This window comes from Microcaecilia unicolor, chromosome 3, assembly GCF_901765095.1.
Source record: "Microcaecilia unicolor chromosome 3, aMicUni1.1, whole genome shotgun sequence".
NCBI lineage: Eukaryota > Metazoa > Chordata > Amphibia > Gymnophiona > Siphonopidae > Microcaecilia > Microcaecilia unicolor.
In genome coordinates, this window is record NC_044033.1 from 452,412,883 (window position 1) to 452,427,539 (window position 14,657).

The 14,657-nt window shown below is 41.2% G+C and overlaps 1 protein-coding gene across 1 annotated transcript in view; it reads right to left on the bottom strand.

Annotated features, from left to right (window-relative positions):
- CSMD1 (CUB and Sushi multiple domains 1) overlaps positions 1 to 14,657 on the bottom strand; it is a 2,896,277-nt gene that overhangs the window by 194,707 nt on the left and 2,686,913 nt on the right. Inside the window, exon 52 of the mRNA XM_030195161.1 lies at positions 11,071 to 11,244. Coding sequence (XP_030051021.1) covers positions 11,071 to 11,244 — 174 coding nt within the window. The remainder of the gene's footprint in view (positions 1 to 11,070; positions 11,245 to 14,657) is intronic.

Below are 14,657 nucleotides of genomic sequence, written 5' to 3' on the forward strand. Positions count from 1 at the left end.
AAAGATCATATAAGATGGTCAGAACCTTCGCTGTGAGCATGCAATGAATAAATGTGCCCACTTTTAACCTAATTCACTATTCTACTGGAAGATAAGTGTTTCCAACTGGGGAATAATATGAGCCCTCAGTGGACTGCCAAAAATTAATCCAGTTGCCAAGTTTTGTAGAACCCGCAAAATTCTTAAGGGGTTTTTACTAAGCCGCAGTAGCATTTTTAGTGCGTGCTAAACATTAACATGCACTAAATGCTAGAGATGCCCATAGGAATATATGGAAGTTGACCTCAAGTGTCTTTAACTCTTTGGAAGCTAAAGAGATTGAGGCCATTTTTCTCTAAATCTGTCTTTCGTACTTTGAAGTTCAATCCCTTGTCCTCACCAAATTCAGCTATTGCAATTCCATCAATGCTGGACTTAAAGGTGGTCTTCTAAAAAAATTACAAACAGCTCAAATACTGCTGTTTGTTTTATATGTAGATTTCCTCACTTCGCCATAGCCTCTTTTATATGAGCTACATTGGTTACCAATAAGAGAATAACTTTCAAATTATGTGTTTTCATTCACCAAATTCTGTTTGGTCAAGTCCCATCATATATGAATAATCTCATTGAATTACCCCCTCATAATGCTTTTTCATCATCTAGAGAATATCTTGTCTTACATTTCCTTATCTGTAAGAATATGATATATAAAACAATTCACTCTGCTACTTACTCCAATCAAGACACCATAATTAGGAATTCTCTTCCTAAATCAATCAAGTTTACAGATGATTACTTAATTTAGAAGTCTTCTAAAAACACATTTCTTCAGTCTGGCCTTTCTGAAAACAACTCTTATTAGAATTTTACCCATACCCTTTTCGCCTAATTATGCTCTCACTTATCTACCCTTAATTATTTGTTTGTCCTTGAGATAGTCTAAATCCCTGGTTACTTACTGCACATGTATTAATTTGCTTCTTGAACTTATTGTAATTTGTGTTATATTCTGTACATTATTATTCACTTTGTTGTTTGTAAGCCACATTGAACTTGAATCTATTTTGGGCTAATGTGGGGTATAAATGTTATGAATAAATAAATATAAATAAATAAATAAATAAATAAATAAATAAATAAATAAATAAATAAAAGACCCCTTTAGTATTCTACACAAGAAGGGAGCTATGCATGCAAAGAATTACAGAAATATGTCCCTGAAAGAATAATAACTGCAGCATTGTTTGAAATACTGGAACTCTGGATTTATTTAAGTGACTCAGTTTACATATAAGATGCAATTTCCGAAAAGAACTTGAAACTACAGGCCAAACGTGATCTGAGAAGCTTAACAAAGGCTTTTTGCTACTAATTCCCTATCTACCACTGTCTAGTTCACTGTAATGAAATATCGTTGCTCATTTAAATAAAATTTTATCAGTGTTCAGATTCCCTGTGATGTAGACATTCAGAGATACTAATGGTTATTAAAAATATTGTTGTTCTTATTTATGGAAAGTGACCCATTCCATATGCTTTAGATCAACCCATCAAATCTAAGCTTTAATACGATGTTGTTCAATTTACTTTGAGGAATGCATGGTGATTTAAAGTTAATAACATTTTATAGAAAATTGCTATTTATTGTGCTTCTTGTTCTTGTCATGTTTTATTTTCCTTGTCATATCATGACTATAAGTTGGCAGGAAATTTGCAATGAGCTGGTGCATGTTTTTACTGGAGGGACAAATACTGCCTGAAGATTCTTACAGAATCTTTCTGATGCCCTAGAAACTGAAGGAAATGCTGGGGCATAAAGCTATGTCCTTCTAATTTGATGTTTCTGAAAATAATTTGCAAAGAAATATTAGTTTCAGAAATACATGTTTGCAAATCAATAATTTGTGCATAAATGTTCACGTTTCATCTTCTTAGTACACATGAGAGCTTACATCTATAAAACAAAAAGTGGTGGTAGCATGAAGAGGAAACCTGATGCTTTATAAGATATAGAAAGGGGCATTTTCGAATGGTGCCGGCCATCTCCATGGCTGGCTCCGCATGTAGGCAGAGCCAACCATATTTTCGAAAAAGATGGCCGGCCATCTTTTCTTTCGATAGTACTGTTGGGGCCGCCCAAATGTCAGAGATGGCTGGGTTTGAGATGGCCGGCCTTGGTTTTTGCCCATAATGGAAACTGAAGCCAGCCATCTCATACCCAACCAAATCCAAGGCATTTGGTCGTGGGAGGGGCCAGGATTCGTAATGCACTGGTCCCCCTCACATGCCAGGGCACCAACTGGGCACCCTAGGGGGCACTTTTAAAAAGTAAAAGAAAAAATTAAACTAGCTCCCAGGTGCATAGCTCCCTTACCTTGGGTGCTGAGCCCCCCCCCCCAAAAAAAAAAAACACAAATCCACTCCCCACAACTATACACCACTACCATAGCCCTAAGGGGTGAAGGGGGGCACCTACATGTGGGTACAGTGGGTTTCGGGTGGGTTTTGAAGGGCTCCCATTTTCCACCACAAGTGTAACAGGTAGGGGGGGATGGGCCTGGGTCCGCCTGCCTGAAGTCCACTGCACCCACTAAAACTGTTCCAGTGACCTGTATACTGCTGCGATGGACCTGAGTATGACATTTGAGGCTGGCAAAAAGTTTTTAAAGTTGTTTTTCTGAGGGTGGGAGGGGGTTAGTGACCACTGGGGGAGTCAGGGGAGGTGATCCCTGATTCCCTCCAGTGGTCATCTGGTCAGTTCAGGCACTTTTTTGGGACTTGGATCTGAAAAAAAGGGACCAAGTAAAGTCGGCCAAATGCTCGTCAAGACTGGCTTTCTTTTTTTCATTATCGGGCGAAGCCGGCCATCTCAGCGCATGCCCCCGTCCTGCCTTCGCTACCATGCCAACATGCCCCCTTGAACTTTCACCTGCCCTGTGATAGAACGCAGTTGAAGTTGTCCAAAATCGGCTTTCGATTATACCGATTTGGCCGGCTTTAGGAGATCGCCGGCCATCTCCCGATTTGTGTCGGAAGATGGCCGGCAATCTCCTTCGAAAATGAGCTGGAGAGTGTAATGAGGTAAAAGTAACCCAGTGTGTGCATCTCAGCAGCAACTTTTAAGCTGTTACTGATTTGACTTGCAAAACGCATACTTGTCTTGCATACTGCAAGCCATCTATGAAGTATAGGGCATACAAAGAAATAACATGGCATTGTGTTCTGATAACAGTACATGCTATTGCCTTTAGCACAGAGTCCACATTGATCCTTGCTAAATGTGCATGTCTCTTTTTGGGAGCCATACCAAGTAATAGCAATTAGAGGGGTGTGATACAGTGTCCCCTGGTTGTTTACTGCAATGGTAATTTCCAGCTCTTGTCTTACTGAGTGACCCCTAGTATGAATGTAACCAGTTTTACTTGGATTTAAAGGAAGTAATATCTCATCTTGTTTCTTGTATAGTCATTTTCCAATTAGTTTTCAAGGCAGCGGGATGTACTTCTGTTGCCTTCTAGCTAATTTTATTTGAGAGTCAGAAAGATCAGAAGTTCAAAATTGTGCGATCTACTAAATTTGATTCCTTTACTAAATATTTAATTTAGAAGAATAGGAAGCTGCCCTCCATCTTCACTTCAAGTGTCATTTTTACTTTAGATACTGAAAGCAGTAAATCTTAATTTTTGTAGGATTATGGGAAGCATGATTTTGAGTCAATTCTGAAAGAAATATCATTATTGTATGAAACAATATATCGAATATATTTATAATGATTAGAAGAACACTGAAATTAATGTTTGATAATGGGTGTGGCAGATGGCAGTGAAAGAGTTAATGGCATGATAACTAGCAGAAAAAACTCTGTGGTGCCCCCTTCCCTTGGTGCCTAAGCATGTGCTTCTTTTGCGTAATGGTTAATTCAGGGTTGAAAAGTGTAAGTAGAGATATTTTGATATCTAAGTAGTACCTGAATAAGAAAAAGAAGAGGTACAGAATTCCCTAGAATAGGGTTCTCCCAGCAAAGAAACTGGCTCACAGACTATAGGCTGGTCCTTAATCAGGCTAAGTCCAAGGCTATTCTCTATATGACTGACCCTGACAAAACACTCATTATGCCTCTTCTCCTATGCTCCACTTCGGTTCCCTTGGCTGACGGTGCCAAAATCCTGGGGGTAATAGTTGATAATTCCTTGACTTTCTCCAGATATCTGCAGTAGTCAAGTGATTCTTCTATAAGCTTTGGTTAATTAGATCAGTTAGATCACTACTACAACCATCGGTGCTCAATATTTTGATTCATTCACTAGTGATATGCCAGCTTCACTAATGTAATGCTCTTTGATGGGGCCTTAAGAGTAGGAAATGTAGCCATCTTCAAATTGTTCAGAATACAGCTATTAAACTTATCACTGGTCCCAAAAAGTTTGACTATTTATTTATTTGTTACATTTCTATCCCACATTTTCCCACCTATTTGCAGACTCAATGTGGCTTACGTGAGTACCGTAAGGTGTTCGCCAAGACTGGTAGAGGAACAAATACAATGTGATGTTAAGGTTGAGTAAGTTATGCTTCAGGGAATTAGGGGTCAAAGATAGGGGAGATTATATACCAGCTTATTTTGAAGGAGAAGGGCGGCCATCTTCTGAGACAAATCAGGAGATGGGCACCCTTCTCGCAAGGCCAGCCAAATCGGTATAATTGAAAGCCGATTTTGGCCGGCTTCAACTGCTTTCCATTGCAGGGATGGCCAAAGTTCAAGGGGGCGTGTCGGAAGTGTACCGAAGGCGGAATGGGGTGTGGTTAAGAGATGGCCGTCCTCGGCCGATAATGGAAAAAAGAAGGACGCCCCTGATGAGCATTTGGTTGAATTTACTTGGTCCTTTTTTGTACATGACCAAGCCTTGAAAAGGTGCCCAAACTGACCAGATGACCACCAGAAAGAATCGGGGATCACCTCCCCTTACTCCCCCAGTAATCACCAACCCCCTCCCACCCAAAAAAACAAACTAAAAAACATTTTTTGCCAGCCTCTATGCCAGCCTCAAATGTCATACCCAGCTCCATCACAGCACTATGTAGGTCCCTGGAGCAGTTTTTAGTGGGTACTGCAGTGCACTTCAGGCAGGCGGACCCAGGCCCATCCTCCCCCTACCTGTTACACTTGTGGTGGTAAATGGGAGCCCTCCAAAACCCACCCGAAACCCACATCTAGGTGCCCCCCATTACCCTTTAAGGGCTATGGTAGTGTTGTACGGTTGTGGGGAGTGGGTTTGGGGGGGCGGTTTGGGGAGCTCAGCACACAAGGTACGGGAGCTATACACCTGAGAGCAATTTGTAAAGTCCACTGCAGTACCCCCTAGGGTGTCTCGTTGGTGTCCTGGCATTTGAGGGGGACCAGTGCACTACAAATGCTGGCTCCTCCCACGACCAAATGGCTTGGATTTGGCCGGTTTTGAGATGGGCGCTCTTAGTTTCCATTATATCCGAAAACAGAGGGCGGCCATCTCTAAGGTCGACCCAAATGTTGAGATTTGGCCATCCCTGACCGTATTATCGAAATGAAAGATGGCCGCCCATGTTGTTTCGATAATACGACCGGGGACGCCGCTTTACGGGGTCGTCCTTAGAGATGGGCGCCCCCATTCGATTATGCCCCTTATAGTGTCCAATACGATCTTTGGCTTTGCTGTGTTGCAGAGTTGAGGCATTTATGTTGGGTCGGTAGGGTATGCCTTATTGAACAGGTAAGCTTTTAGTGATTTCCTGAAGTTTATATGGTCGTAGCTTGTTTTCACAGCTTTTGGCAGTACGTCCCATTGTTGTGTGCTTATATAGGAGAAGTTGGATGCATGGGTTGCTTTGTATTTGAGTCCTTTGCAGTTTGGGTAGTGGAGGTTTAGGTATGTTCGTGATGATCCAGTTCTGTTTCTGGTTGGAAGATCTATGAGGTCTGTCATGTATCCTGGGACTACACCGTAGACTATCCAGCTTATTTTCGAAAGAGAAAAACGCCTATATTTTGACCCAAATCGGGAGATGGGCGTTTTTCTCGCAAAGGCGCCCAAATCGGTATAATCGAAAGCCGATTTTGGGCGTTTCCAACTGCACTCCGTCGTGGAAACGAATAAAGTAGACAGGGGCGTGTCAGAGGCATGGTGGAGGCGGAACTGGGGTGTGGTTATCAGCCGAGGAGAGATGGGCGTCTTTAGCTGATAATAAAAAAAAAAGGCGTTTTTACCGCAATTTTGGGTCACTTTTTTTGGACCCTTTTTTTTCACGAACAAGTCCCAAAAAAGTGCCCCAACTGCCCAGATGACCACTGGAGGGAATCAAGGATGACCTCCCCGGACTCCCCCAGTGGTCACTAACCCCCTCCCACCAAAAAAAACTTTTTTTCCAGACTCTATGCCAGCCTCAAATGCTGTACCCACCTCCATGACAGCAGAATATGTTTGATCCTGTCACAGCCTTTCCCTGGGTCAGATGTGGCTCTCAGGTGCACTACAGGGTCACATCAGCATTGCATTGTGGTGGGTGTAGGGTATTGGGCTTCGTGATTTCATTAGCTTCTGTTACAGTCTCACGATGTTGGTAGTTGGTAGGCTCTTCTCCCGTGGTGCTTTTCCCCCTGCCTACTGGGTCAGAGTGTGTCCAGTTTTGTTTCCGGTAGTCCATGAGGTAGTGGCCATGTTTGTAAGCCAGTATTAGATCCCTTTCATGTGTTAGCCACGTTAGAGAACTTAGTTCTTACCTTGAATGTGGCTGAAAGAGGGCATTGTACAACATTCTGCCAGCTCTGACCTGCTAATCTCACTACCAGGGAGACTCGTTGCCAGTAGTGGGGCACAACCTCTGATCTGCAGTTAACTGTGAGTAAACACGGTTATTCCAATAAAGGACGTTTTCGGAGAGATTAGTCTTCAGGTGTCAACTGGTGTGCCAATGTTATACAGCAGTAACAAGTCCTAGAGGCCTGCGTGTATGCAGGTCCCTGGAGCACTTTTAGTGGGTACCGCAGTGCACTTCAGCCAGGTGGCCCCAGGCCCATCCCCCCCCACCTGTAACACTTGTGCTGGTAAGTGGGAGGCCTCCAAAACCCACTGTACCCACATGTAGATGCCCCCTTCACCCCTAAGAACTATGGTAGTGTTGTACATTTGTGGGTAGTGGGTTTTGGGGGAGGGGGTTGGGAGCTCAGCACCCGTGGTAAGGGAGCTATGCATGAGGGAGCTTTTTCTGAAGTCCACCGCACTGACCTCTAGGTGCCCAGTTGGTGTCCTGGCATATCAGGGGGGCCAGTGTACTACGAATCGTGGCCCCTTCCACGACCAAATGGCTCGGATTAGGACGTTTTTGAGCTGGGCGTTTTTAGTTTCCATTATCGCTAATAACAAGAAACGCCCGGCTCAAAAACATCCATTTTTTCGAAAATACGGTTCGGCCCGCCCCTTCACGGACCCGTTCTCGGAGATAAACGCCCATGGAGATAGGCGTTTCCATTCGATTATGCCCCTCCACGTAACACCATTGTTGAAAAGGGCTCATTAGTTACCAATTAAACACCGTATTCTATACAAAACACTCCTGCAGGTATATAAGACTCTGACCTCTGGTGTACCCATTTTTCTAGCTTGACATCTGAATCAATATCGCTTATCTAGGACTCTTCGAGCATCATAACAGAACTATCTTGTTGTTCGCTCTTTTAGGGATATAGCCCATGAGGCTTCCACGCAATCTATCTTCTCGGTTCAGGGGTTAGAGCTCTAGAATCAGCTGCCAATACAGCTTAGATTTCAAACATCTATTCAGAAATTTACATCTGAACTGAAAACACTGCTGATTACTGAGGTGTAAGGGTGTGAATGAGGCTTATCGGAGATGAGCTTGGATCTCACAGCTCACCTTATTTTTTATCCTCAACTACCTGCCTATTAAATATTGCATTTCTCCCTTTTCTGTTATCTGATGCTGTCTTTGCTTTCTTCTCCGTTGCCCCATTTAGACTGTAAGCCACTTAAGACATTTACTTGATGAGCAGGATAGAAAATCCTAGTAAACTTGAAATTTGAGAAATACAAGATGCCAAATTAAAGAGATGATAAAAAAGTGATAAAGGAGTATGTATTCGATAAAAGGTATGAAAAGGAAGATCCACTTAAACATTTATATACCGCTTATGCCTGAACGGTATATAAATACTTAATTGAATGAACACATTCCAAGGATCACACACACAAAGCATTTAGGAGACATGCTTTTCATGTACTGGATTAGCTATCCTCAAACCTGTCACTTTTGCTGACTGCTGCTGGTGTTAAACCCAGAAATTCAAAGCTGGGCCATGTTTGGATTCCGGTATTGAATTTCTCAGTAAAGAGAGCCAGCTAAAATATAGCTGGTTATGTGCGATATTTGGCACTTAGATAGGATCACTCCCAGTTATTTATCATTACACTGGTTGCCTATTGAGGCTAGAATTTAATTCAAACTGGCGTATTTTCTCTTTAAACGTTTACATGGTTTGGCACCAGACTATCTATATTCACCTTTTATATTCATTTATGCTGTGAGAACAAGATGGACTGGTACTGTAGGTTATTCTTTTCCATTATCAAAAGGTAAAAAGAGATTAAATTTCTTTGAATTAGGGTTGGCATTTCAAGCAGCAAGATTATGGACTATGATTTCACATATATTTAAATCTTCTCAGTCCTATATTCTTTTTAGGAAAAATTTGAAAACCCTTTTGTTTCCAAAATATATACCCCACGTTAACTACTGATTTACTATTTTTCTTCTTAATTACTGATTTATTAATTTTCTTTTTAATTACTACATTTACTATTATGTCTCTCCTTCCCAGTTAAATGAATCTGGCTTCTAAAATGTTGCAACTCGTTTAGAACTGTGAGGTAATAGCAGGATAGAAACTCAATTTACCATTACCTTTACCATTACCACTTAACTGGCTGTGAATAACTGCATAAAGATAAGACTACATTAAGTGCCGACTCTGTCCCAGAATACCCCCCGAAATAGCTGGTTTTAGCTTGAGCATTAAACAGGCATATTCAGCGGTACTATCTGGTTAAGTGCAGGGTCACTGAGGGGGAGGGGCAGGTTGGGGCAAAATTCCCCGGGCCAGGCCTCCAAGGGGGGCCAGGTGCCGGGGTCTCTCTCCCTCCTGCTCCTGACGGACCCCGAGTAATCAGGTCTTGACAGAAGCAGGAGAGAGAAAACTCCGTCGCCGGGTCCCCCTCCAGTGCTGCTCTTCACTCACTTCTACCGCCGTGTTGAGCGGCTGCTTTTCCCCCTCAGGCGCATGCTCAGTGCAGAGTGAAGAGCAGTGCTGGATTCTTCCACTGGCAAGGCCTCAGGATCCCCGCCAGCCCCAAGGTACCTCAGTTGCGGCAGCGGCGATCCTGGGGGGAGGGGGTGGGAACGGTGACAATCCGTGGGGTAGTGGCAATTGGGGAGGGGGGCGGCAATTGGGGGGGGCAGCAGTGGGCCTGCCCCGGGCCCGGCTCAGTCTCTCGGCGGCTCTGATTGTGCTGCTGAAAATGTCCGGTTAGACCTGGAGAGGTGATTTAAATGGCCAGGAACTACTTCTGACCTAATTAAATTATTTTGAATATCAGGTCCAGAGTTGACAAGAGCCCCTTTAAAGGAACAGCAGGTGCACAACTATCCCTTTCTAACTGTTCAGCAACTCATAAAGCAAATGAAATTAATTTTCAACCAATTAAATAAATATATCTTATGCATATTTATTCTGGATATCCTGAAAATCATATATATATTTGTTACCCTGAAAGACAGGAATTTATGTGCTATTCTCCAAAATATTGATGACTTATCAAGACACAAGTGTTTATTTATGCACTTTCAGTGATACATCATGAGCCAGGCTCTCATGCCCTAATTCTAAATATGGTGCTCAAAATTATGTAAACAAATTTGGGCATGCGCCCAATTTACGCATGCAATTTAATTGATAAATGAGCCAATTAGCATCAATAATTTGGCACTAAAAATCCATTATTGGTGCTGTCATTAACTAAAATTTCCACGCACATCTTTATGTACCAGGATTCACGTGCAAATTCAACATGCGGATTCAAAAAGGGAACATGGCCACGGGCAGGTCAGGCTTTCCTGGAATTTAAATGCAGTGTTATAGAATTCAGGGGATCTGCGCTTAATTTAGGCACAAGAATTTACACCAGGTTTTAGGTGGTATAAATTCTTACACCCAAAATGTGCAGATCCCAGTGCCAAACACTATTCTATAAACAGTGCCCAAAGTGCTATATATAGAATAGCGCTTAGTGCTAATTTCTATAAGCACCCAAATTTGGTTGCCATTTACAAGATTAAGTCACCTGTTGCTATATTATATAAAGAGAAAGGGGATGGGATTTAATATACCTTTCAGTGGTTACAATCAAAATGGTTTACATATTATATACAGGTACTTATTTTGTACTTGGGCCAGTAGAGGGTTAAGTGACCTGCCCAGATTCACAAACAGCTGCAGTGGGAATCAAACACCAGTTCCCTGGGGATTTCAGCTACTTCTGTAACATTTGGACTACTCCTCCATTCCAAATGGGTGGGTGGGTGGGTGGGTGAATACTGGCTTTCCTAGTGTTCTCACAAGGAAAGTCTTCACATGAGGTCTTCCTAGGGCCCATTTAGACAAGCAAACTGCATAGTCACATCAAACTACTAGAGAAAAACTGCATAAAAGAATAAACCAGAAAAATCCCAGAGGTATTTTTTTCAGGTCTGTATAATAGTGAACATCCAAAAATTTTCAGTTGTAATATTCATGTTTGATAAGATTCAGGAAAGTTCTTATCTATTTTCAATATAAAGTAGGTTTAATTTTCCTTCTAAAAGAAAGCAAAAACTGAAATAGTGTCACCAATAAACAAATGTTATATTCTAAGAAAAGAGGAGCTTCAGTGATGCAAGATTTCTTTTAATAAAAATGTATTTGTATCAACTCAGCAGTTGGCCATTGCCTTTCTTTCCATTCAATATATTAAATGTTAAAATGTGTAAATAACATCTGTTTACCTAGACACAGAGTTTCTGTGCCACTCCAGAGTCCATTTGCTAAGCACTCTCTCACATGAGATCCAACCAAAGTATATCCTGTGTTACATGTAAATATTGTGGTGGCACCATAGACCATTAATGTTCCAATTTTATTTCCATTCGGTGGAGATGGAAGATCCCCACATGAGATAACTAAAAGAGAAAAGAAAAGGCAACACAGGATTAAAAATAATATTCTTTAGTATTTTAGATATCTGTAAACATTCTGCAAAATGCAAGAAATGTTATTTAACGATTGTGCTAGGAGATTATTCAAGTCAAACATTTTACATGCTAAAAAGAGCTTTATATTGAAAACCTGGGGTTAAATGTATATTTCTGTTCTCTGATACCTTTGATACTATTAATTTATTCACTGCTTAAAAATAAATTGATTATTCTCAGTTTCTGCACAGGGCACAAAAGGCAAAAATTGTATTCCTCACAGCTCATAAAATCCATGTATTATTACCAAGAAAGGCAAATACAGGGGTCCTTCTACTAAGGTGTGCTGAAAAATGGCATGGTGTTGACACGTATATTGGATGCACCCATGTCCATTTTTCAGCGCACCTGCAAAAAAGGCCCCTTTTTTGCTGAAAATGGACGTGCAGCAAAATAAAAAATCAGTGTGCGTCTATTTTGGCCTGAGACCTTATACCACCACCCAATGACTTATGAGTAAGGTCTCAAGCGTTAACTGGGCAGTAATCATCAGTGCGTTTACACTGCTGGTTACTGCCCAGTTCGCGCAACATGGTAGAAAATAAAAAATATTTTCTGCAACACGTATCAGACATGCATAAAAAATGGAATTACCACCCAGGGGATGCGGTAGCCGGGCAGTAGTTCCAAATTGACATTCGATGTGAATAGGTGCCTATGCACCTCAGAAAAAGGGCCCCGCAATGCAGAACAATTTTTAATTAGCTAACACTTTTCCTAGTACAAACCTACAGGGAAAATGCAGCAAATACATGGTCATTCATAAACATAGTAACAAAATAATCTGATTAAAGAAGATCAAGTAAATGCATTCAAAGAAAAGTGAATCAATGGGTGGAAGACTGGATTCTGGTCTTTTGCAAAGAAATAAAATGGGGAATTTTATTTTACCTGATAATTTTCTTTTCTTAGTCCTAGCAGACCAGTAAGTTGAATGGGTTATATCCATCAACCAGCAGATGGAGACAGAGAAAAAACAGTTCCAAGTGATTGCTCCTTAAGGGTATCGTGCAGCCTAGAATGTTCAGCATTTCAAATAGTCAAGCAAAGGTGCTCATAAATCATATAGCAGACAATATGGAAAAGTATATAGCCAATGTGCAACTGAGGATATAGCTTCATAGGTGGGAAAATGTGGGATACAAATGCAACAACTAACTAACTAACTAACTACTACTACTATTTAGCATTTCTATAGCGCTACAAGGCGTACGCAGCGCTGCACAAACATAGAAGAAAGACAGTCCCTGCTCAAAGAGCTTATAATCTAATAGACAAAAAATAAAGTAAGCAAATCAAATCAATTAATGTGTACAGGAAGGAGGAGAGGAGGGTAGGTGGAGGCGAGTGGTTACAAGTGGTTACGAGTCAAAAGCAATGTTAAAGAGGTGGGCTTTCAGTCTAGATTTAAAGGTATTTCACTGAGCCAGGAGATGTGTTAACATGTGTGACATCCATACTGAGGAAATGAAAGCAGAGTCAATTACATTTAAGAGGAACTATACTACTACTACTTAACATTTCTAGAGTGCTACTAGGGTTACGCAGCGCCTGTACAGTTTAACAAAGAAGGACAGTCCCTGCTCAAAGGAGCTTACAATCTAAAGGACAAAATGTCAAGTTGGGGCAGTCTAGATTTCCTGAATATAACCACCACGTATAATCAGAAAGAGATGGCTTTAACATAAAGAAAATAATATTTTTTCCCTCCTTTTTGTCCATACCAGACCAGTCCAGATGAATAGGATATAGTAAAGCAGTGTCCCAATTAGGGCACAACAAAAACACTAGAGAGCTAGGAAAAAAAAGATGCAAACTGCAGTATTACACTTAGAACTCAAAGCTAAGAAAATTATCCCCTATGGAAGCACCATAAGGACTGACAAAGCCATCATCAGGACTGAGAAAAATAGAAAATGACCAGAGCTCGAGTCATATACATTGATTGACTGACCAGTCAGCCATAACAAAAGAACAAGGCCCTAAACCAATGCATGCAAATGGGAGAGAAAAGAATGATGATATCTCATCAGGCTCAGGATAAAATAATCTGCTGGAAGTGCTTGGACTCTGAAGATGGGAAATGCTGAAGACTCATATCCCTAAAATGTAAAGAGAGTTGTGCCAAACAGCCAAGGCCGAGAAACATTCAAAAAAGGTCAGCATATTATGACAGATTTGAAAAATAAGTGACCAGAAACCGCAGGATGCAAGCAAGTTAGACAGGAACCAGCAGGAAAACAATGAGCTGGAGGTGCCCTGTGCCTTGAGAAAAGGGAGGGGCAGATGTCAAGGAAGCAAGAACTGGAGCAGTAGAAGAAGCATCAATATCTGGAGAGATACAGGATGCTCCTGTTAGCTAGCACAATAGAAGCGTACCATGTAGACAATATTAATAGTGGATATGAAATGCATGAGAGCTACAGGAGATGCCATGGCTATCAGGGAAGCTTGCAGGTAAAGCACATGCTGGCAGCTAGAATGCCATACAGGTGGGAGCATCAGGAAGCTGTAGGAGCAACAAGGGCAGATTACTGCCACAATAAAGATATAAATATTTACAGATATAGATATAGGCAGCTGCTGCAGTTGAACAGGGAGAACTGTTCCACTAGTTCATAATGGAACCACGTAAGATGAGGCCATATCGGACCTGGTGCTTATATATGAAGAGAGTGTTTCTGACGACATAGTGAGTGATCACCTGGCATCTAGTGATCACTATATGGTGTGGTTCAATATTAAGACACTTCAAAATAACCAGACTTTTCCTCAGATAGTAAGAGAAATCCTGATCAAGAAAAGTTTGGTCTTAAATAAGCCAAAGCTAGACTTGATTAAAATAAAAAAAAAATGCAGGAAAAGGCCTCAAAAGCCTGCCGTACTCAATGAAATTTCAAAGATTCTTAGTACTGTCACAGATACCATGTTCATCATTGACCAGAACAATCCACAAATCATACACCCATTCTGTGATTTATGTCTTTTACTAAGGTGCACTCACGTTTTTAGCACGCGCTAAAATTGGGCACACGCTAAACATTACAGATTCCCATGCATTTCTATGGGTGTCTCTAATGTTTAGCATGCACTCAATTTTAGCATGTGCTATAAACGTGAGCGTGCCTTAGTAAAAGACCCAATGAGTATGGCAGGTTTCTGAGGCCTTTTCCTTCATTTTTTGATTTTAATCAAGCCTAGCATTGGCTTATTTAAGACCACATTTTTGTTGATCAATATTAAGACATACATGAGAAAGGATTTATTCAAAAGTTAAGGTTCTAGACTTTAAAAAAATACACCTAACTTTAACAAGATGGAGAAATGCCTAACGGAGATAT